Raw genomic sequence first — 26,013 nt, 5'->3', positions numbered from 1 at the left:
ACGGCAGGAGCAGACGAGCGCATCGGTCCTAGTGTGATCCAACCACAGGGTACAGGTCTGATTTTTTTCCCTGGACAGGGGGTGGGGGGGGTGGGGGGGAATAAATCACTGCATGTCCAAGTTTGATCTGACCTTCCGAACTCACTTAACCATGAAAGTCAATGAGTGCGTGGAAACCATTGAACTGCTTTCAGAAGACATCTGGAATATTTTTCTCCATCTTCTCCGGATCCGAGAGAATTGGAGCACACTGTGATCACATTTCGATCAGAGCGTCCTTCGGCCCGATGCTCTTGGATGGGCGAATCTATGCTCGTCTGCACTTGCCCTAATTGTCCAGCCCTCAACTCCATAGAAAAGGGTCAACGACATTAGACCTCTACTTTTAGAAGTATTTGCCTGCAAAGCCGATTTTTTTTTTTTTTTCCACCATTATCTTCTGTTTCTGCAATCTGTAAACTTCAGTCTCTTGAGATTCTCAGACCAAAGCTGGAATGGGGAATATAAGAGCCAGGTCCAAAAACAAGTCTTTGAAGTGTTTCTCCTACGTCATGAAAGGAATATTCCCAACTGATATTTTTTATGGTTCTGTAGGATATTGGGGATCTGCAGAGTTCACGTGAAGGAATAATCAGATCTCTGCGGCTTATGACCCATGTCTGATCAGGGAACCCAGCAGCGAGGGTAAATGCCGGCTAGAGAGAGTCAGATTTTTTTAGTAGATGACGCAGGTGACCAGAAGAAGGACAGGTGAGATGAAGCACGAGCGGCTTCTTTACGTCAATCTCTCCAGTCCCATCGCCTATAAATGCAACTTGCAAGAATTACTCATCCCAATAGTATGGGAATAACAGACCCAGACTGATACAATTAAAGGTCTAATTCCTGTTTTCTGTCGGCCTGACAGGTGTTGGAAGAGTCTGGTCTCAATTACTTAAAAAACAGCCCGAACCTCAAGAAAATGAACAGCTCATCTGCCAACTACTTAAAGGGAATGTGTTATTTTGCTGCGAGCAGCATAATGTAAAGGCAGAGACCCTGATTCCACTGATGTATCGCTTACTAGGCTGCAGTTGCAATTTTGATAAAATCCGTTTTCTTTGCTGCAGATTTAGCAGTTCTCTGAATGCTGAGTTCTGCATAACCCCGCCTACACCACCGATTGGCTGCTTTTTGTACACACTGTGAATGGGCAGAAAGCAGCCTATCAGTGGGGGGGGGGGCATGACTGGTTTATTAGTTCTCTAGTGATAATCTGCTGATGATAAAACACTGATTTGATCAAACCTACAACACACAGCCCAGTAAATGACATCTCTGGATTCAAGGTCTCTGCCTCTACATTATGCTGCTCTCAGATTAGGTGGCAAAAACCCTGGTGACAGATTCCATTTAAAAATTCTCAGACTTCTTAGTTACATCAGTTCTAGGAAAAGGTGAATAACGACCCTATAAAGTTATAGCATATCAACATGAACTGCGGGGTCCGACCTCAGGAATCCCTGCCGATCCTGTGAGTGATGTGAGTTTCCAGCCTCTTAAAGGGGTTTTCCTAAGATTACAATTATCTAAAAGGATAAGGGAAATAACTTTCTGATTGCTGGACCCCCAACAGTCCCAAGAATGGGGGGTCTGCAGAGTCCTGGAACAAAGGCTGAGCATGAGCACCTGAAACTACTCTGTTCATTGCGTATTGGGCTGCTGAACAAAGCCCTGGCTATTTCCGACAGCCCCTCAGACAATGAATGGAGGGGCACACGTTTCACCTAGGTTTCTTTCAGACAGGACTCTTCTCAGTGCTGCTCGCGGGAAATTAGGTAAAACTTTCCACCTTGGGGCAGGCTGCAATCAGAATGAACAAGATGCTGCTCCCGCTGTTCTGCAAACATTAGTGCTGTTTTTTGTTGTATTGCTCAGAAATAATAGTCACGTAATCGGGTGGCATTGGGATGGTAATAAAATTCATTACTCCTTACACCGTATCTTCCTGCAGCAATTTACTAGCAGCTTGCCAAAAAGAGAAAACTCCGAAATATCGGTCACCAGGTGAGGCCATGACCTGTGTCACAATGCTGGGGAGCCCTGGAACCACTTTTTAACACGTCCCGCTGCCACTCTCTGAAGGCAACACGTGAACAGGAAGCCAATGTGGTTTTCAATGATTCCACAACAGCGGAGGTTCGCGGGTTTCGCTCTCGACGTCTGACGGAAAACTCCGACCACAGAGGAGTTAATGGCAACCACGAGTCGTGCGCTGCAGGGCAGCCTGGTTTACAGGGATATGATTCCGTAAACCACAGCGGACCCCGATATTACATAGAAGATATGTGAGAGTAGCAAAATGTCACAAGGGAAGGTCAAAAATAGGTGACTTGGGTCATTTGGTGATTTTAAAAGAGAACCATAAGGTTCTAACGTGGACCATACTATACCAAGACCAAATAATCAAAGAAAGTACACTGTTACCCTGATACTGTGCTGAACTATGTACCCCTTTATATGCTCCCCATGACCCTACGTTCCAGATTACAACATTCATTCGATGATTGCCCCCAACTTTCCTATAGGTCAGAAAAGTAATCATCTAAACAAGACCCTGAAACAATCCTTGTCCTGCACAGCCCAGAGAGGGGGAACCATGGAAGACAGCGAGAACCAAGGAAAAGATTCAGGTGGAGACAAGATCAGAAACTGATCCAAATGTTGATCTTCTAAAAAAAATTATAATAATTCCTGAGCAACTCGTTAATATCTGGGCTGTGGATCACTGCCAGAACAGAAATATCCAAAATAGAAGTCTAGAACCATCATATTACCAAAGAGGTCACCTAAAACATATGCTATAAAATACATCAAATTATCAGAGGTAACAACAAAAACACATGAAAAATCTGTATTATAAATCCCCCCTATTTCCAGAGGGAATGCCTAGAACCTATGCTAAACCTGTGTGATAGCACTAGTCATGTTACTAGGTGGAACATCTAGAGAACCCAATATCTGCACCATAGTATTTATTTATACATCTAGAACCAATGCAATACCTGCACTATAAAACCCATTATATTGCCTGCCAGAATACATAAAACCCATCCATGCAATATATGCATTATAGAACCCACTCATGTCATATCTTTATTATAGAACCCATCTAATAACTAGAAGAAACACCTAGAACCTATATTAAACCTGCATGATGGAACCAGTCATATATTACTAGAGGGAATGTCTACAGAACCCAATATCTGCACCATAGAAATGATTAACATCTAGAACCCATCTAATAGCTACACTACAGAACCCATTATAATGCAAGCCAGAACACCTAGAACCCATCCATGTCATATCGTCATTGTAGAACCCATGTAATAACTGGAAGGAACACCTAGAACTCATCAATGTCATATCTTCATTACAGAACCCATCCAATAAATAGAAGGAACACCTAGAACCCATCCATATTGTAATTGCACTACACATCCCATCTAATAACTAGAACCCATCCGTGTGATATCCGCACTATAGAACCCATCTAAAAACTAGAAGGAACACCTAGAACCCATCCATGTCATAGCTGCATTATAAAACCCATCTAATAACTGCTCCAAAGATCACAGGTCCATTAAATAACCAGAAAACGCTTGTTGACATGGACTACAGACCAGAACCAACTATATGACTGAAGCGCACGGACAGAAGTCATGGCCACACACAGATCCCGTATAGATCGCCCCGGATGTGCGCCTAGAACCCGTGTAATAGATGTAGACTATGGAACAATGCCCGATCCCGACCAATATCTGAGCGTGCTGCACATCTCGAACGTCTCAGTGACAATGAATCATTGTGAACACTCAGAAAACCTCGTAAAGAGCATTACCATAAAACTTTATGCAATTGCCCTGCAGGGAGCTGCGCTATCTCGATAGGGTGTTCTGAGGACGGAAATGACCGACCCATCACAAGGTAAATCCAGACAACTGTGACTTAGCAAATCTATTTATACGTGTAGTGAACAAACGTCTGTCTCTAGAAAATGCAGAATTTATATATGGGGCCGTGCCGAGATAAATGACCCAGTCCCCACTAACAACTCCAGATTTATATAAAACCACGGACTATTCATCCTGATCCGTGAACAGAACACCAGTACTGCGGTACAGACTGGCACATGTATGGCAATAGGTGGAGAGCCAACCATCCGACCATTCGGACCTGCAGCGACGACCACTTTGGATGCCATCATGGCTGCCGTAAACTCCCGTTAAACCAGGATTAAAATCAGAAATGAAGTTTGCTCCCTTAAGCCGAGTCTTTGCACAGAGTTCTGGTTTTAATAAAGATGTTGGGGTAATGATAGGGAAGAAATAATGCAATCTCGTCTCCCTGGCAAGAGCTTTTCATTGGGGAGTCAGAATATTAATAGTGCGCTCTATTCTCAGGGAAATATTTCGGAGCGATTATATAAAGCTTGCTCGCACGCCAACATTTTATTTATACTAAAATCAGCCCGGAATAAATCCACAAATGAGATTATACAGTTTAAGGAGTTAGAGCTGGGTCACCAAACTGGTTTTAGGAACAGCTGCCTGACCATTGCTCTGTGGACAAGAAGCGGGGTGGGGTGGGGGGAGGGGTTCGGAAAGCGGTGGCACCATCCATACCCCCCATTGTGGCATCTATGATGTCTGAAAGACTCTAATGCAACTTTCTGCTTCTTTTCTGACACCCCTACCAGGGCCTGACCCGTTATTTGTCACAGCTGATGCTTTGTTACAGTTTTATCCACTCTACACAATCCAGTGATCTGAACAGACTGATACATTGTAGCAAAATAGAAGGCACAGCAGCGGTAGGATTTATATTACAGATGATTGTCTAGACTGGATACAATTGTGACAAAACCTTACGTTCTCTTTAAGTGACTCATTCAGCAGTGTGCGGGGGGGGGGGGATTTATCACATTCCGCTAATGCTGAGATTTTAGGGGTTTCTAAAGAAACCTTCTATGTAAAAATAGAATATAAATTTACAAGACAATTCTCAAAATGGCAAAAGGTTTCATAATGCGGAAGTGTGAAAATAGGAAATCCTGGAATGAATCAGTGTTACCCAAGAATAGTGCCGGGCAATGATGCCAGGTAACGATTCCCTCCATACCCAGCGCAAAGAGAATCCCGAAATGTCAGATGGCAGGAGATAAAAGCGGGCGACGTGGGCGATGACTCGTTATTCTGAGATGCTTGTGCCGAACATTTCATTCTGAAGATTGTACATATTAAACGCCAATAAATACAGTAATTCTTATGGTAGCGCCAAACCGTGAAACAGTAGCCGATCTCCGTCCACCCGTGATGGGACAATGGGCAGAGTTTTGGCCCATACCGTATGGCCCTACTCTTAGGTTTGGATGAATCAGATATTAAAAAAGACCCTACACCAAAGGCCCCACAATGGGTGATATGAACTACAGTAAGGAGTCTGCTAAATCTTCATTCAACGGCTGTTGAATCATCAACCATAAAGTGGCCCACACAACTGAGAAAACCAATGGCTAATGGTCACCTAGCCTGCGGCCATCTCTTCCCACGCCTCCATGCACATGTTTAATCCATCAATGTAGAGTAAGCTGCATGCACAAGACTGTGGAGGAGCAGGGCAGCCGGCTGGCAGACTCCAAACAGAGAAGGCAGAGATGGTTTATTATTGTCTCTGCCTTCCTGATGGCTGTATACATAGAGATGAACAAGTGTTGATTCCGTATAGAAAGAGCTGACAGGTTTTTTTTCCAGTATTTGTCATCCCTGAGATTAGGGAACGAGCAGAAGCTGTTTGGTCCCATGAGGCCCTGGGAGACCATATCCGCTCTACAGTACAGCCAGGAATTTCCCCTGTAACTGGGGTCAATATACCAGACCCGATTACATGTGAAAAAGAAAAAAGTGGAGTATTTGGGGGAGCAACGGGAATAAAAAAATAAGTAAAAAACTGGCCACTAATGACCTGGTGACAGGTCCTCTTGATATGGTGACTGGTGAATCTGACTACACAGGGTTTCTTCGTAGTCTGTAACCATGGAGACACATAGGTCTGCATTAGTAATGAGAGCACATTTTTAATACAACATTGTTTGCTAACTTGCTTTACGTTTTGAAGGGCAATAAATGGGAAAAATCACAGAGCTGGGGGCGTTGAAGCTTATAAGTAGTTTCACGTGTATCAGTTTAGCTGCTGATCTTGAAAACCAAACTGCGATCGCATCTCGTCCGTCACATTTAGGCAGCATATTTGCACCTTGAACAAACTGTACCCTGAAGCAGTTTTCCATAAAAGCCACTCAACGTTTTCCTAGAACTGTGCCGGAGATTTATTATCGGACAGGTTAGACACATTCCTCTTCCAAATACATCCCCTGTCTGCCAAGCAGTGCACATCCTTATAGGAATATAGATTCATTTATTTTCTTCTGTGGGAGATGTGCTCGCTTGCCTATAAGACCATGGTGAAACAGCCAATTATTGCCGACCCAAGAGATTGTATATGTAAGTGATTTAATGCAACTGCGACGTCCATGACTGCGCAAAGATGCACCGGTGTTGGAATTAGTGTTATTTGTGGACACGACGAGAACAATAAATGTTTGTAGGTTTTGTCTAGTATTGCAGAATACCAGTGGGTAAAGCAGACCCTTTTACTAAGTCTTGGACAGTCCCTTTAAGAGATGACTGCATCAATTACAAGAAAGGGGCATGTGCTGTCATGAGAAAAACAAATAAGAAATCTGGACCTTAAGGTCTTAAAATTAAGTGAACATTCTCAGATTAATAATCACACATGACAAATTACACCAAGTCATTAGTAACAAAAGCAAGGCCAAAATATAGAAGCATTGAGCTGATAAATCAAATGCCCTTCATTAATTGCTCATCAGCAAGAGTGATCGCCCCTATAAAAGCAGAACTTTTGCCTGTTTGCTGGTATGGAACATTCTTGAGTGCCAAGCTGGAAAGACATCAGTAATGGTCTTAGAGAATTATTGCTGCCTATCAATGTGAGAAGGTTAATAAAACCATTTTATCAAACAACTTGGAATCAATCATTGTACAGTGAGAAATATTATTTTGTAAGAGGAAAACATTGAAGACAGTTAGAAGTCTTCCCAGGAGTGGACAATCCAGCAACTTCACCCCAAGGTCTGACCGTGCAATGCTTAGAAAAATTGCAAAAACAAAAACAAAAAAAAAACACCTAAGAGCTACAGCTCAGACTCTAAAGGACTCTGAATGTTAAATGATCACATTCTTGGCAATAGACTTAGAAAAAAAAGTCTGTACGGCTTGTCTGGAAGGGTTGCCAGGATAAGGCCTCTTTCTAAAAAGAACCTGATAGCACGGCTTAAGTTTGAAAAGTTGCACCTGAATAAACCACAGGATTTCTGGAGATATGTCTATTGGGCAGATGAAACCAACGTGAAGATGTTTGGCCATAACTCCTAGCTCCATGTTTGGGGGGAAAAAAAGGCTATACAGGCCCAGACCGCCAACCAGGAGTGTGAGGGGTGATGATTTTGGGCTTGTTTTGCAGTCAATGAGTCCATCATCCATCCAAAACCTAAAACTGGTTCATGCCGCAAGACAATGACCTCAAGCACAGCAGCAAATCTACATCAGAAAGGCTGAAAACTAAAAGAATCAAGGTGCTGCAAGGGCCGAGTCACAGTCCAGACCTCAACCAGACAGAAATGCTATGGCGGGACCTTAGCAGAGCGGTGCATAAACCAATGCCTGCAAACCTCAATACACAATAAAGAGGTTGTCCACCCATTGTCATTGATCTTTAGGATAGGTCATCAATGTCTGATCGGTCAGGTTCCGACACCCAGAACCCCCACCGATCAGTTGTGGTCGGTGCCGGACGGAACTGCTCCTTCTTCTGACAATGGTCGTGGCACGGTACCCCCTAAGGGTGTACTTAATTTTCTTATAAATGTATATCGTCTTTGCCATGGAGAAAGTAGCACCAGGGCCAAACACGATGCAACATACGAAGGGTTAACACAGGGTGCTGCTGATGGTTGTTAGACGGCAGTATGGCGGCGCAGAGAACGTCAAGGAGAGCAGCAGATCCTTTAATGATCCCATCTATGATAGGAGCCGTCCTTTCAGCCGCCTCCTGGACCGGTGATACTGATTTTATACAGAGGCAGCATTGACAACGTAATGACACAGCCGACCGGCCGACACGTGGGCTTAATGGCTACTGTACGAGGAGGAGATACGTAGACGACCTCATTTAGTCCTGGTGGATTCTGTACATTTCCACTACAAAAGCAAAAAAAAAGGAAAATCAATGGTAAGTTATTATCTACAGGAAGCAAAAATGTTTATATTTTATTTTCCTGCTTTCAAATTATTTTAAAAAAAAAACACATTTGAAAACAGGAAAAAAAGATAAAATGCAAAGATTTTATATTTGCTTCCTGTTACTTATCTGTGCAACATAAAAAAAATTGCTATCCAGAAACAGTCGACATGCAGCTAATGACGGTTTCGATCCTCATCGTGTTTCACTACATATGTGGAAACTGTCAGCAAGCTGCTGTTGACAGTTTTGCAATTCTTAAGTCACTATTTACAAAGGATATGCCATCACGATGAAAAACTAAGATGTCCGTACGCTACAGAGGAAGGGCAGGTGCAGACGGGTTTATTTTCGGTCCTAATGTTTTTCTATGGGGCCGTCACATATCCGATCTTTTCCTTGGACAGAGCTAGTCTAGAATTAAAAAAAAAAAAATCAGCATGCCCAAGTTTCATCCAATATTCGAATGGCACTCAGCCAATGCAAGTCCATGGGAAACCATCAGAATGCACTCGGATGACATCTGAGTGCAGTTTGATTTCTGCGCACTGACACGATGGAGACTTTTTCTCCCCATCTTCTCCTCATCTGAAATTGGATCACACTATGCCAACATTAATTTGCATAATCAACTCGATTCTCTAAGACGAGAGAACACACAGTCATCCGCACCTGCCTGAAAGTTGACCGATTTTGTCAGGGGGCAGGCGACCATATCGTGTGTTACAGGGATGTCCAATTTATACTCCAAGTGCAAAGGAACGATCCAGTTTGGATTTCAGCACAACTTGTCCTTTGCTCCCACAGAAGATTAGTGGGGGGCAAAGAAGTCTGGCTGCTGCTTATTCCCCTACTGGGGAACACGTGCATGCTCAGCCGAATCTAGCGGGCACGTGTTGGAAGAGATGGTCGTCAGTGGAACTTTTCCAGGTATACAGTCACATTTAAAGGGTAATTAAGGTCGAGTTTTGAGGAAGAATAATGTCCTGCTATGTATCCCACCTGCTGGACTAAGGGGTCTTAAAAAAGGAACCTTTCCATGCATGAAAGTGGACAACCCCAGCAAACAAATCCCAAGAAAATGGAAACATTAACTTGCTGAATAGGAATGTCCGGTTTATGATCCAACATCCACATGAGAGGCCAAATCAGGCTCGCCGACTGAAATTTGGTTATGTAAAGAAACTAAATAAAAAGGAGCGAGGAAGGGTTTAGAAAAGAAAACTTCCCCTGTAAGGCTTGTTATTGTTCCTGACATTAGAAGCAGTAGATCCTTTCAGTCGCAAACAAAAGCGGATCCGACCCAACCGGCTCCAAATTAATAACAAAAAGCCCCCCTATTGTCTTCTCCAGAAGTGGCCGAGGCGCGTGCAAGCGGACTCTGGTGCTGCAGGTACGGCCCGGCGGGTGGACGGTTCTCACACACTCCGGGACATCTGGACGATGTTTGTCCTAAATAAGCGGAACAACAAGAAGACCCAAGAGGACGTGAACGAATACATGGGAACTGCACTGAGATTTATGAGAACACATATGAATTACATGGGGATTAATGCTCCCCGAGCCGCACTAAGGTGCAGGGTCCAGTTATCGAAACGATGAAACGGGTCCAATCATTTACCTCCATCAGTCACGGATGAAGGCACAGAAATAATCCAATTAACGTAGAGAATCTGCGCCTGAACCGTGGAGAATACATCACGGTTAGGCGCAGTTCATCTTTCTCCCTATATTTACTTTTATTTCATGCAAAGAATAAGGACTTTACAAGTATGTTCATCCTGGGCCATCTGCTTCATGTGTTGGAATCGTTGGAAAGGGGGACAACTAAACAAGCAAATCAGCACTAAGATATTAAAGACAGCACAATATGTTACAGGAGTCCAAAAGTTTTGTACAATTAAAGAGGCACTGCATTGTAAAGCATGGTGGAAGAACAAATAAAAGAGCACTTTAATAGCAAAATCAATATGGTTAATAAACAGAATTGCATCTGTAATCTACGGGGGGGCTCCTAGAGTACCCTGTATATTTATATGCACAATTACCTTTTACTTATTTACAGCTCATCTTGTTTCTATCTTAGGTTTTATCTACACAGATACATTGTAGCAAACAGGGGAAAGCTGCTTTGTTTATCAAATAAAGGCTAGTCCAAAAAATGGATACAAAGTAACAAACGTTCAGTTGTAGGAAGGTTTTACAGATTTCTGAGCTTCTGAATATGAATGTTCCTACTTACTGACTGTAACCAAAAATCTTGAAATTAGAGGAAAAATTAAAAACAAAGTTTATGGGGAAGTTTCAGAACTTTTGATGCCGAGTATAGGTAACGTTGCCCCTTTCCGCTAATCCTATGTATAAACCGCAGAGAAATAACCCCGGGAATGTCCGACAGGGACGGAAATGATCGGGAGCTGCAGGATACACAGATCGGCTGCGGATCCTCATGTGAAATGTTGTTTCAGAGTCTTTGGTTTGTTAAACACACAGGAGATTAGAATCTGAAGCGTGTGCCCGCTGTTTGTACGTGATGCCAGGCGGAGGGGGTTTTATTGTCCTAGAGAGATACGATCACCTGTGACAACTCCACCCGCTCCGGCTCCTTTTATAACCTCAAAAACAACCATGTTTTCATTGTCTGGTCAGGCAGCTGTTAAAATGTTATAGCAGTGATATGAAACATCAATGTCTGCCATGTGATTACACTGGGGGGTTATTACAGGGGACATTGCAGCTCAGGACTTAACTACAACCCCCAGTATGCATCAGATCTCGCCAAACATGGAGTGTAACTTTGGGAAAACTTTGCTTTGGGGCGCGTTCAGACATCCGATTTTTACGTATTCGTGATTTTCACAGATAGCACTTGTACCTGTGACAGTCTATGGGGTCATTCACTTGTCAGTGATTTTTCACAGACAGAGGTGGAGGAGTCTGATTTTGATCCGAGTGTTGACTCAAAATCGGTAATACAAGTCTTTGGGTCTGTGAAAAAAAAAAAAAAATAGGACTGCAGTCAGATGACATCCGATTTTCACAGACTGTGAGAAAGAAGAAGATGGAGAAAAACTCCGATCCATGCACTCCGATCCATGAATATTCGGTCCGTTTTTCTCGAACTTGGAAAAATTGGATGCCTGAATGGGCCTTTAGTTACATTACATCTTTGGCTCTAGTCACGTCCGGAGCTGCATTTACAATTCTGCTGGGATCTACAGCAAAACAGTTTTCCACTTTAAGAAAAGTTTAAACTAGTGATGAGCGAACGTGCTGGGATAAGGTGTTATCTGAGCATGCTTGTGTGCTAACAGAGTGACTTCGGCATGCTCGCATACTATGCTCAAGTCCCTGCGGCTGAATGTCCCTGGACTTTCTAAAAGTGTAAACCCCCTTTAAGCTACATTTAGACAGGCTGATTTTTGCACAATAATGAGCCCAAGTTGATCGGTGCTTGTTTAAATGGACCGTCCAGACTGTATGGGGACAGAACCGTCGTTTTGCTCCCATACAGGGTGCATATTGTACATAGTACGTCCACTGTTGACAATAATGATTTTCATGGCGGCATAAATGATCCAAGACTTTTGCCCGTTAGTCGGCTAATCAGTTGCAGGTTTACAAGGGCTGATGATCGGGGATGAGAGTTATTAGAAACTTGTTTTCCAATTATCGGTGTCTGGAATTGTTCCTTTAGACCCCACTATTAACTATGGTAGCAGATGCAGTTCGGATATGACTAGTTATGTTGGAGCACCAGTTCTACGAGGACTTTAAACCATTAAGATTCATCCAATACAACGGCTGGTGCCGAAGTTTGCAGAATTACTTCTCTGGTGCTAAATTCAGAATTCTGCTGTTTCCTCTTACCAGAAAACATCGCTGGAACTTACAGTAAACTCAAACATTTGTACCCATTTGCGCAGATTTTCTAATATTTTTTTACCCGGCTCTCTCAGACTCAGACATGTCAACCTGAGATCTATCACTGATATGTGGGTCTGGCTATGAATGCGGCCGAGTCTCATTACGGGGGTCCTCAGTGGTCACACAGATGTACCCTGACATAACGCCATGTCGCTCAGTCCCCACCAGGTAGATGGGGGTCTGGGTGAAACGCAGCGGTGTCCTGGAGGAAATGGAAACTAAACCACAGAATGGAAAATGTAAAGAAAACAGAAAAAAGTCTGGGTGTGAAGGGGCCGCCAGGGACCCAGAGTTCAGGAGCAGAGGATGTGGGTTTGGGACAGGGTGGATTGATTTAAATCACGCCGATTTAAATCATGATTTAAATCACGATTTAAATCAAAAGATTTTTTTCTATTTAAATCGGATCGATTTAAATCATGATTTTAATCATGATTTAAATCACTGATTTAAATCAAAAGGTTTTTTTTAATATAAATCACGATTAAAATGAGAAGTGAGAGCAGTGCGCATGTGCGCCCATAGTTACACGGACGAAACTAGGGGCAACGATCTAACGCCAGGGTGAGGGGGGACCCCAAAGTAAGTAAAAATCTTTTTTGTTTTACTATATGGCAATAGGTAGGTGTTTAAAAGCAGCATGTCTTAATTGTATAAACTATTAATAGCCTCCACATTTTGTTCATACTGCCCCTTTAATTCCACACTTCTAGCTTGGTTTCACTTTTGGTTTAGTTCTTTTTCCATTCAGTTGACATGCCCAAACTTGTTGGATAGTCAGCATCCTACAGAAACCTCTGGAAGAGCATGGCATTGTGAATGTTACACATATACAGCCTTTATTCTACTGAGTTAAACAACTCAGCTTTATCTCATGATGGAAGAACCTTTGGATGGTAAAATATTTTCCTCAAAAAGCAGTTTATTGAAAAAAATCCGATTTAAATCAAAAAAATCCGATTTAAATCAAAAAAATCCGATTTTTTTGATTTTTTTTTAAAAAACATTGATTTTTATCCACCCTGGTTTGGGACAATGTCCAGGGGTTGGGTCCATGTGGAATAAGACAGTGACAGAGGAAATGGGATTTGCAGGCTGAGTAGCGAGGACGCGCTGCTCGTCAGTGACTGGATACAGGGTGGCCATCACTAGAACATTTTATGAATGGGCCTACTTATTTGGTTTCCTTCTTCGATAGAGTTATATTTAAAGGAGAAGTTCTCCAAAATTAAATACATCCTTGTCACTGCTACCCAGGATACAGGTATAACCAAAAAACATCCCCCCCATAATGAACACCAAATCATATGAACATGATTCTTCTAAAAACCCTGATGACAGCTTTACACCTCCTTGGCCTTCTGGTCAGGTCGTCACCTGGAATGGCTTCCAACAGTCTTGTAGGAGTTGGCTGAGCACTTGTTGGCTGCGTTACCTTCACTCTGTCCATCTCATCCCAAACCACAGCCATTGGGCTGAGGTCGGGTGATTATGAAGGCCATGGCCTCCATCCTTCTCCTTCTTGGTCACAGCCCTTACATGGCCTGGAGTTGCGTATTGGGTTGTTGTCAAACCCAAGAGAACAAGGAAAACCATTGCATGGACAGACGTTTGACCGGTGCTATGTATGTGCACGGGAGGAGAATCCATCTGTCCTCAGATTAATACCAGGACCATGTAATCGCCGGGCGCGGACAGGTTTTATATTACTGCTGGAATGAGAGCTGCTCGGAGAACGAAAGGCAGCTGGGAACATGACACACGTCTCCATTATACGGGCCGGATTGACAGACTGACTACCGAGCTTCCACATTTGTGATTACAGAAGGAATGGGAAACTACTTAGGAAGGGGCTAACCAGTAACAATGGGTTGCACATCCAAAAATCGTTGTGTGCCGCGGCTACATCATAGGTGAATATGGCCGCACTGTGAGCTGCAAGTCAAAAATAGTCAAACACGTGGATTTTTGGGGATTTGCTCGGTATATTACCAATGCGCCCCCATGTACAGTACAGACCAAAAGTTTGGACACACCTTCTCATTTAAAGATTTTTCTCTATTTTCATGACTATGAAAATTGTACATTCTATCTATAACTATGAATTAACACATGTGGAATTATATACTTAACAAAACAGTGTGAAACAACTGAAAATATGTCTTCTATTCTAGGTTCTTCAAAGTAGCCACATTTTGCTTTGATGACTGCTTTGCACACTCTTGGCATTCTCTTCATGAGCTTCAAGAGGTAGTCACCGGGAATGGTCTTCCAACAATCTTGAAGGAGTTCCCAGAGATGCTTAGCACTTGTTGGCCCTTTTGCCTTCACTCTGTGGTCCAGCTCACCCCAAACCATCTCAATTGGGTTCAGGTCTGGTGACTGTGGAGACCAGGTCATCTGGCGTAGCACCCCATCACTCTCCTTCTTGGTCAAATAGCCCTTACACAGCCTGGAGGTGTGTTTGGGGTCATTGCCCTGTTGAAAAGTAAATGACAGTCCAACTAAACGCAAACCGGATGGAACAGCATGCCGCTGCAAGATGCTGTGGTAGCCATGCTGGTTCAGTATGCCTTCAATTTTGAATAAATCCCCAACAGTGTCACCAGCAAAGCACCCCCACACCATCACACCTCCTTCTCCATGCTTCACGGTGGGAACCAGGCATGTAGAGTCCATCCGTTCACCTTTTCTGCGTCGCACAAAGACACGGTGGTTGGAACCAAAGATCTCAAATTTGGACTCATCAGACCAAAGCACAGATTTCCACTGGTCTATTGTTCATTCCTTGTGTTCTTTAGCCCAAACAAGTCTCTTCTGCTTGTTGCCTGTCCTTAGCAGTGGATTCCTAGCAGCTATTTTACCATGAAGGCCTGCTGCACAAAGTCTCCTATTAACAGTTGTTGTAGAGATGTGTCTGCTGCTAGAACTCTGTGTGGCATTGACCTGGTCTCTTATCTGAGCTGCTGTTAACCTGCGATTTCTGAGGCTGGTGACTCGGATAAACTTATCCTCAGAAGCAGAGGTGACTCTTGGTCTTCCTTTCCTGGGGCGGTCCTCATGTGAGCCAGTTTCTTTGTAGCGCTTGATGGTTTTTGCAACTGCACTTGGGGACACTTTCAAAGTTTTCCCAATTTTTCGGACTGACTGACCTTCATTTCTTAAAGTAATGATGGCCACTCGTTTTTCTTTACTTAGCTGCTTTTTTCTTGCCATAATACAACAGTCTATTCAGTAGGACTATCAGCTGTGTATCCACCAGACTTCTGCTCAACACAACTGATGGTCCCAACCCCATTTATAAGGCAAGAAATCCCACTTATTAAACGTGACAGGGCACACCTGTGAAGTGAAAGCCATTTCCAGTGACTACCTCTTGAAGCTTATCAAGAGAATGCCAAGAGTGTGCAAAGCAGTCATCAAAGCAAAAGGTGGCTACTGTGAAGAACCTAGAATATAAGAAATATTTTCAGTTGTTTCACACTTTTTTGTTAAGTATATAATTCCACATGTGTTCATTCATAGTTTTGATACCTTCAGTGTGAATTTACAATTTTCATAGTCATGAAAATACAGAAAAATCTTTAAATGAGAAGGAGTGTCCAAACTTTTGGTCTGTACTGTACTTGCACAGCCAAAGTTAGCGGTGTGCCGCTGCTACACTGCAGCATAGTGCAACTTGTGTCATAGCCAAAGTCTCCTTGCAGCCCCAGTCTTACAGCTTGTCTACAACCCACCAATGACTTTCTTTAAACTGCATGAACCCTCTTTTTATCCTTAGTTCTTTGAGAGTATGTGCACAGAGTCAGTTCTGCAGCAAAAATGGTGAAAAATCTCCAAGTTTTTGAGACGTTTTGAGTTTCTGAAGAGGATTTGGAGCGTTTTTTTGCTCCAATAACACTATGTGCACATAGCCTAAAAGTCTCTAGGCACAGTGTCAGCACCTTACATTTGGTATTCGTTATTAGTGAACGTGCTGGGATAAGGTGTTATCGGAGTGCTCGGGTGCTGAGTGTCCAGGGCTGTGGAGTCGGAGTTGGAGAGTCGGAGCCATGGAAATTGAGGAGTCAGATGTTTGGCTTACCGACTCCACAGCCCTGTGAGTGTCTTCGGCGTGCTCGAAAAATATGTTCAAGTCCCATGGCTGCATGCAGGAGAAGATCAGAAATCCTACCGACGGGTGCACACACAGTATTGCACCTCCTCGATGTGGGAAAAACTGGGGCACAAGCAGAAAAAGGGTAAAATAAAAGTGAATGTTCCCAGATCAAGGGAGGAAAACTACAATAGGAACCCCTCTTGTTTTCCTGATATTTTTTAATTACTTATTTCTACTGAACTGGAGGCGGAAATGTTTTCCATCTCTTCAGGAAATCCTGTATGAGGCATGCACTAGGGCCCGGCTATACGGTCAGCACGAGACTACAACTCCCATCATGCTCTGACGGTAACGTGCTGGCTGATCTCTCGACAGATAACGGCAATCCACATCAGCACAAAGAAATGACGCAGGAATCCGATGGCGGCAGCCGAGGAGAATGCAGCGGGTGGGTGGCGGTGGTTGGGGGGGGCTTTTGGACACTGGACGTCTTTTGTTCAGTCCGGTCTAAATGTCATTCAGACGAGGCCTCAATACATATAAATCAGGAGTTTGAATGGGTGGAAGGAGGTAAAACATGAACAGACACCAAACCCATCGGGGAAGAAGGAATCAATCCTCCCATATGGACGGAATAATCAGTCTACTAACAATTGTATCAAATCTAGATTATGCTTTCTGCTCTGATACATTGTAGCAAACTATCAGGTCAGGAAAGATATGTGCTCTACTCAATTCATCCTCCCCCTGTGTATGGAAAGGAGGACCTGAAATATCACTGGACTGACAAATCATGTCATTTAAAGAGCCCGGTCACTTACCATACATATGTCATTGTTTTTACTTGGTGTAAATGCTGCCATTCTCCTTAATCCGGCGCCATTTTTCTTTTGTTCCTGCGCCTCTCCATTCCTGAGTTATGGGCCATTCTTCCCTATGTATAAATCTAGTCTTGTTAGCCCAATGGGCGTGGCTTTCAATACCACACCCACTTGGCCAAGGAGACTTGCTTTTCATACAGGGAAGAAAGGGATCATAGCTAAGGAATGGAGAGGCGTGAACAAACAAAAAATATCATCGGATTAAGGAGAACGGAGGCATTTATACCAAGAAACTCCACACTGTCTTTATGGTGACAGGTTCTCTTTAATTATAATACATTTACTTATTGCAGAAAGCTGAAGATTTATCTTGAAAAATTCCTTTAATGTGACCCCCATGATAAGATAATGGGTCAGATTAACAAATATTCTGGATTTTACTAGATACTGTAGTTATAGAAAAAGGTCTATAAAAATCATATTTAATAAGGTAGAAAACGCTCAGGAAACCCAAAATAAATCGTTTAAACGATCTTTTATCCGTTTCACACATCCAACTTTCATTGCCCGAGTCTCCTGACCCAAAATTAACGTGATAAGTGGTTACTCTTGTCAATTGCTTGCAAAAACGTTGCAATTTCCTTGTTATTAAAAAAAACCGTTTCCATTCAAGATGAGAGACATAAAATTTTGTGTTTGGCTTGTTGTTTAGGTTACCAACCACTTCTGCAGCCTATCAGAAGTGGTCGGTCTCCTAGAAAAGGAGAGCTGCACTTCCAAATTCTTTCCTGTGGATCTTGTAAGTGCTGCTCAGAAGCTGGCTGGAGACCTCTTTTATAATGATAATTTGCATTACCTCTAGATTGTTATGAAGAGTGATGAGATGAATTGTAAAAAAAATCTCTTGCCATAAAAAAAAAATAATAATTTCTACCGAATTTCAGAACTGCCACAAAATGACCTGCTTACATCATTTCAATTACCTTCTCTTTAGATCAGGAGAAAGTGTTAACGAGAACAAGGCAGCTGATAATCATGTTCATTGGATTAGAAAAGTAGACCGGTTGCTTTACAAGGGGGCTGAGGCTTGAAATCAATGTCTTCTTCTGCTAAAATGCTTATGGTCAAGGAAACCCGTGCATTCGTCATTGCAGTAAATCAAAAGGGCTTTACCAGCAGGAGCATTGCCTCTAAATCAACCATTTATTGGATCATCAAAGAAAGTTTCAATTGCTGTGAAGAAAGTTTCAGGGCACACATGAGTCCCACAAGTGCCAGGACGGTCTCCTAAAGAAGATTCAGCTATATGATGGAGAACATGTCACAAGGCAAAAGTAATAACCAAGTTGCTCGGTGAACAAAAAGTTTCAATTTTGGGTCTATGGCTACGAAACTCCCCCCAGATCCCAATCCCATTCCTTTCTCTTACTGGATATAAGTGGATCTTCCTTCTGTTTTTGTTATACCTTTTCATTTTATTTTGTGTTCGATTTTCATCGCTCGGATATTGTTACTAAATTGGCAGTGTTAGCTTTTCCTGTAATTGTTTACATAAAAAAAATACTAAAAAAAAAAAACAGGTGGACAAACAAAAAAAGAAGTTGTGATTAGCTTCAAGCACGGATTAGGCAAGAATTGGTGGTGATCAGTCAAGATTTAGCCCAGACGCCGATATCCAGCGGCCAGGGTGAATGGCAGGAGTCTTAAAAAAAAAATAAGAGTCAGAAACTTGATATATTTGTTGATAAAAGTAATCTTTCTTCAGAAGCATGCCGCTCCTCGGCCCCCCAGCTTCCTGCTTGCCAGGGGTACAACGCTCCCAAAAAATGAAGGCTTCAGTGAGACTGGAGCTGGAAAAATCCAAAAATCTGTACAGCTTCAGCGCTGCACTTGTAAGATTTATAGCAAACAGCTTTCAAGCGCTTTTCTCATCATCTTGGAGATCAACCTTAGACTGCAGAGGTGGCCGGTAACCTTGGCAACAAGCAGTAACAATAGAATTAACAAATGTAATCTTTCCATTCTCGAGAACTGAGAGGATTTTTCAAAATAAGTAAATCAAAATTGAGTGTTGCCCTTACAATCACTTAGAAACATTTCAGAACTTGAGACAACCCCTTTAAAGGGAACCTGTCACCCCGTTTTTCCCACCTATGCTGCCGAAATACCTTACCAAAGTAGCCGTTTTCGCCTGTCAATCAGGCTGGTCTGGTCAGATGGGCGTGGTGTCTTCCCCCAGATCTTGCTTATTTTTCCGTTGGTGGCGTAGTGGTTTGCGCATGCCCAAGTCCAGAATCCACTGCACAGGGGAGGGAAAAGAGCGCGACCTGCGCTATTCCCCTGGTGATCGGTGGGGGCGGCCATCTTCCTGTGGCTGCGCGTGTGCAGATGGAGCGCTCTGCTGCCCGGGGCTTCAGGAAAATGGCAGCGGAATGCCGCGCGTGCGCAGATGGAGATCGCGGCAGCCATTTTCCTGAAGCAGAGTTCGCATCTCGGCTTCAGGAAAATGTCCGCCGCGATCTCCATCTGCGCACGCGCGGCATCCCGCGGCCATTTTCCTGAAGCCCCGGGCAGCAGAGCGCTCCATCTGCGCACGCGCGGCCACAGGAAGATGGCCGCCCCCACCGATCACCAGGGGAATAGCGCAGATCGCGCTCTTTTCCCTCCCCTGTGCAGTGGATTCTGGACTTGGGCATGCGCAAACCACTACGCCACCAACGGAAAAATAAGCAAGATCTGGGGGAAGACACCACGCCCATCTGACCAGACCAGCCTGATTGACAGGCGAAAACGGCTACTTTGGTAACGTATTTCGGCAGCATAGGTAGGGAATCGGGGTCCACAAAATACACTATTGTAATGCACAGCTCAGGCCCTATTTAACGGTATTTTTATCTCATACGGAAAAAACGGGGTGACAGGTTCCCTTTAAATACATAATCAGTTTTAGTTCCCTTTATTCTAGAGTGAAATCAGGCACCAGATTTACAGCTCATCATAGAAATTAACGAAAATTTAGAGGAATTGTCCATAAAATAATAATGGATTTCGGTGTGCCCTGTATGAATTTAGCACACAAACATTTTTTATTACAGGTCACAGTTTACGGTCAGTTCCCCTCGTAAGAAGAGGAAACTTCTATGTGGTCACAAAAAAACTTCTGCTTTTTCTCTGCATCACGAGATTTCCGAAAGATCTAAAGGAAACTGAGATTTCTAAAAATGGGGAAAAAAAGGATAAAGGCCAACTACAGTGCTCTATAAATGAACTTAATAGGGTTTCCAGAATTAGGAAACCATAACTGCAGTGCCACACCTGTCCGCAGGTTCTGTGCTGCATTGAAGCTTACAATGGACAACGGCAACTTACTACCAAGGCCTACAGCTTTCAGTCTATCGCTGAGGCCAGACGCCTATAGCTTCGACTGAAAGCTATAGGCGTCTGGCCTCAGCAATATCACTGCGGCCGGACACCTACAGCTCGATGCTGCGGCCGGACGCCTACAGCTTTCAGTCTATTGCTGCGGCGGGACGCCTACAGCTTTCAGTCTACCGCTGTGGCTGGATGACTACAGCTCGCGGCTGCGGCCGGATGCCTAGAGCTTTCAGTCTACCGATGCAGCCGGACTCCTACACCTTTCAGTCTACCGCTGCGGCCGGACACCTACAGCTTTCAGTCTACCGCTGCGGCCGGACGCCTACAGCTTCCAGTTTACCACTGCGGCCGGACGCTTACAGCTTTCAGTCTACCGCTGCGGCCGGACGCCTACAGCTTTCAGTCTACCGCTGCGGCCGGACGCCTACAGCTTCCAGTTTACCACTGCGGCCGGACGCTTACAGCTTTCAGGCTACCGCTGCGGCCGGACGCCTACAGCTTTCAGTCTACCGCTGCGGCCGGACGCCTACAGCTTTCAGTCTACCGCAGCGGCCGGACGCCTACAGCTTTCAGTCTATCGCTGCGGCCGGACGCCAACAGCTCGCGGCTACCACTGCGGCCAGATGCCAACAGCTCGCGGCTACCGCTGCCACCAGACGCCTACAGCTTTCAGTCTACCGCTGTGGCCTGACGCCAATAGCTCGCGGCTACTGCTGCGGCCGGACGCCTACAGCACGTAGCTGTGGGTGCAGCTCGAGGTCGCAGCTGTCACTTCACAACATGCCAAAAAACTTAATACGTGATATCTCTATGACAACCATGATATCGCATCCCCATGTATATTACTGACGCCATGTGAATTACATCATCTCTCCTTATTCTCACCAGTAGCGACTGCTTTATAACTCTGCTCCCTGCTATGACCGTCACTGGTCGGCTGCATAGTCTGCTGGAGTCTAAAATCTTAGTCCTGAAAGCTCGTCAGAGGCTCAGGCTGCAGAGCTTTGGTCCATGGTCTAGGCCGGATCCACACACAGATGTTGCAGCAGTCTGAGCCTCTGATGAGAGAAGGTGAATTCAGATCACCATAGACTCCAATAGACAGTAACCAGTCAGAGCTGTCGGTACACCGGACAGTAACATGGCACTTGCTTCATGCAACAGCTGAGCCTAATGCAGTAGCAGAAAGAGTGTAGTGTAGATGCGCTCAGTTTTTTCCGTGGCCCCATGTCCAGTGACCGGAGCTGGGTGGCATTATTTACAGCTCTGCCATGAAAGAACGACATTGGAAAAACCCTTGGAACGAAAAGTTCTGCAACTTTGTAATAGACTTTGTATTTTAATAACTCTCCATATTAAAATCAATATGGAGAAAAACAGTAATGGGCCAGAAGGAAAAACACAGGTATAAGGGGGAATAGTTGCAGACCATGGGCCAGCTGCAACAGAGGAGGACGGAGATGCATGTGAAGTCACAGTGATGACCCACGTCAGGGCCGGCCGCCAAACTGACCCGGAATAAGACTGAAAAAAATGACCTAATGGAAGATTTCACCACCAGAGGCTGCGGGACGTCTCGTCATATACTGGGATTATGCTGGAAGACAGGATTTTTACCCACAGTGACCAGAATGGCTGCAATTCATGTTGTTATTTCTGCAGAAATGGCCTTAACAAAAGATGCACGATGCCCGAGCTGTCGACAAAGTTCTGATTTACTAATACGCGGGGCATATCTAAGAAATCTTCAGTCACTTCATAGACTGAGTGGAAAGTTCCCACTGCAGAGCTGCAGACATTTGGGCAATGAACCAGGAACCCAGCCTTTGCCAGTGGCAGAGATCACTATGGAGAATATGACGACACTGTCAGTGATGGAGGCGCTGCTGCATCTGAGGGAAATGACGAACAGACAAGAGGGCTCTGCTGCCCAATGTGGACAACGCTGTGGGGGATGCGGAGTGCAGGGAGCGCCGCCGAGGGCAGGGTGCGCCGCCGAGGGCAGGGAGCGCCGCCACCCAATATGCACCCATCAAAGTAAGATATAAGAGCCCAAGGACCTCCATACAACACAGACAAACACTGTACACTGGAAGCCCTCCATACAATCATACAGGGGAGGGGAAGCTCTGGGATCTGGATGTGTTGGCACAACAATCCCACAGGGGACACCACACAGCGATCATCAAAGCAAGCGAGTACATTTTAGGAACCCCGCAACAGGGTGGGTAAGTCCACTGCCCCCCATGGCTCAGTAGGTGTAGACACCTCAACTGCCTGGTGGCTCAGTGGGCGCATCTCCTGCACGCCGACGATCAGTGGGTGCACCTCCCGCACACCGACTCTCAGTGAGCGCTTCTCCTACACACCTTGGCTCAGTGGGCGCACCTCCTGAACGCTGACGCTCAGACGGCGCATCTCCTGCACTCCTTGGCTCAGTGAGCGCATCTCCTACACGCCTTGGCTCAGTGGGCGCATCTCCTGCACACCTTGGCTCACTGGGCACACCTCCTGCACTTCGACGCTTAGACGGCGCACCTCCTGCATGCCGACGCTCAGTGGGCGCATCTCCTGCACGCCGATGCTCAGTGGGCGCACCTCCTGAACGCCGACGCTCAGACAGCACATCTCCTGTACGCTGACGCTCAGACAGCGCACCTCCTGCACTCCTTGGCTCAGTGGGCGCATCTCCTGCACACCTTGGCTCAGTGAGCGCATCTCCTACACACCTTGGTCAGTGAGCGCATCTCCTACACACCTTGGCTCAGTGGGTGCATCTCCTGCACACCTTGGCTCAGTGGGAACACCTCCTGCACGTCGACACTCAGTGGGCGCATCTCCTGCACGCCGATGCTCAGTGGGCGCACCTTCTGCATGCCGACGATCAGTGGGCGCACCTCCTGCACACCGACGCTCAGTGGGCGCATCTCCTACACACCTTGGCTCAGTGGGCGCACCTCCTGAACGCCGACGCTCAGACAGGGCATCTCCTGTACGCTGACGCTTAGACAGCGCACCTCCTGTACTCCTTGGCTCAGTGGGCACATCTCCTACACACCTTGGCTCAGTGAGCGCATCTCCTACACACCTTGGCTCAGTGAGCGCATCTCCTACACACCTTGGCTCAGTGAGCGCATCTCCTACACACCTTGGCTCAGTGAGCGCAAACTGCAACCCTCTTTATCCCCCACAGTGGATGACATTAGGGACATCCCCTCCGTGGTGCCTACCATCTGACAGCCGTGCTGCAGCCCTCAGAGCCCTGTGCTGGAGAGGACATCCCCCTGCGTCACTCAGGATGTGACATGAGGGGAGGGAGACATTCCCAATTTACAAAACACTGGGGTAGTGGCTGAACAAGGATAACAACTGAGGCTCCCCCCAAAACTGAACATATAGTTTATGCCAACCGTAATAAGATGCACGGGGGGGATGATCCCACATATATCGGGGGGGGGGGGGGGATCCCAGGCAGGAGCAGCATCCCCATCACGTCACACAGCCAGTCCAGCAGAAGCAGCGGCATCGTGAGGCCTCACATACCTGTCTTCTCATGGTCGTATCCCACCACTATGAAGTAGTCAGCCAGCCTCGCCATGGCTGCCAGCAATCCTCCCTTCCCACGGAAAATCTCAGCATCTTGGCCGTTGCAGCTCGGCCATGTTTGAGGGGCACAGTACCCTACTGACCACTGCGCAGGCGTGGAGAGATCCGAAACTACTGAGCATGCGTGTGGGGAATCTACTGGGGGAGAACCGAAGGGGGCGGGATATACTGACACTGAGTAGACTGTGTTCGGCGTGAGAGTGCGTGCGTTATATGTGCGATATATGTGCGTTATATGTGTAGCCCTGTGCGATATACATGTATAGTCCCCCACTGTGTAATATATACATATAGTCCTGCACTGTGTAATATATACATATAGTCCTGCACTGTGTAATATATACATATAGTCCTGCACAGGTTTAATATATACATATAGTCCTGCACTGTGTAATATATACATATAGTCCTGCACAGTTTAATATATACATATAGTCCTGCACTGTGCAATATATACATATAGTCCTGCACTGTGCAATATATACATATAGTCTTGCACTGTGTAATCTATATATATAATTGTCTAAGGGTTTTTCCGTCTGTCTGTCTGTCTGTCTGTCTGTCTGTCCTGGAAATCCCGTGTCTCTGATTGGTCGAGGCCGCCAGGCCTTGACCAATCAGCAACGGGCACAGTATCGACGTAGATGTCATAATGGTTGCCAAGGCGACGATGATGTCATAAAGGTATACTATGGGGACGCCGTACGGGACGTACGGGACGGCCTCGACCAATCAGAGACGGGCACAGCATGGCGACTATGATGTCATAATGGAAATCCCGCGTCTCTGATTGGTCGAGGCCGCCAGGCCTCGACCAATCAGCGACGGGCACAGTATCGACGTAGATGTCATAATGGTTGCCATGGCGACGATGATGTCATAAAGGTTGCCTCGACCAATCAGCGACGGGCACAGTCTGCCGCGAATCACATACTACGGGGACAAGCATATTCTAGAATACCCGATGCTTTAGAATCGGGCCACAATATACTACGTTGCTGGGCAATATACTACGTGGACATGCATATTCTAGAATACCCGATGCGTTAGAATCGGGCCACCATCTAGTATATACATATAGCCCTGCACTGTGTAATATATACATATAGCCCTGCACTGTGTAATATATACATATAGCCCTGCACTGTGCAATATATACATATAGTCCTGCACTGTGTAATATATACATATAGTCCTGCACAGTAATTATACATATAGCCCTGCACTGTGTAATATATACATATAGCCCTGCACTGTGTAATATATACATATAGTCCTGCACTGTGTAATATATACATATAGCCCTGCACTGTGCAATATATACATATAGCCCTGCACTGTGTAATATATACATATAGCCCTGCACTGTGCAATATATACATATAGCCCTGCACTGTGTAATATATACATATAGCCCTGCACTGTGTAAAATATACATATAGTCCTGCACTGTGTAATATATACATATAGTCCTGCACTGTGTAATATATACATATAGCCCTGCACTGTGTAATATATACATATAGTCCTGCACTGTGTAATATATACATATAGCCCTGCACTGTGTAATATATACATATAGCCCTGCACTGTGTAATATATACATATAGCCCTGCACTGTGTAATATATACATATAGTCCTGCACTGTGCAATATATACATATAGTCCTGCACTGTGTAATATATACATATAGCCCTGCACTGTAATTATACATATAGTCCTGCACTGTGTAATATATACATATAGTCCTGCACTGTGCAATAGACACATATAGTCCTGCACTGTGCAATATATACATATAGTCCTGCACTGTGTAATATATA

The 26,013-nt window shown here is 45.0% G+C and overlaps 1 protein-coding gene across 4 annotated transcripts in view; it reads right to left on the bottom strand.

Moving 5' to 3' along the window:
• SBF2 (SET binding factor 2) overlaps positions 1-24,288 on the bottom strand; it is a 245,472-nt gene extending 221,184 nt beyond the window's left edge. For all 4 annotated transcript variants that reach the window (XM_077287271.1, XM_077287272.1, XM_077287274.1 and 1 more), the window contains exon 1: positions 24,127-24,288. In XM_077287271.1, coding sequence (XP_077143386.1) covers positions 24,127-24,181 — 55 coding nt within the window. In that variant the 5' untranslated portion in view covers positions 24,182-24,288. The remainder of the gene's footprint in view (positions 1-24,126) is intronic.
• Positions 24,289-26,013: the final 1,725 nt, after the last annotated feature.

The sequence above is a fragment of the Ranitomeya variabilis genome, chromosome 2 (assembly GCF_051348905.1).
Source record: "Ranitomeya variabilis isolate aRanVar5 chromosome 2, aRanVar5.hap1, whole genome shotgun sequence".
NCBI lineage: Eukaryota > Metazoa > Chordata > Amphibia > Anura > Dendrobatidae > Ranitomeya > Ranitomeya variabilis.
This window is presented reverse-complemented; position numbering and strand designations above follow the sequence as displayed.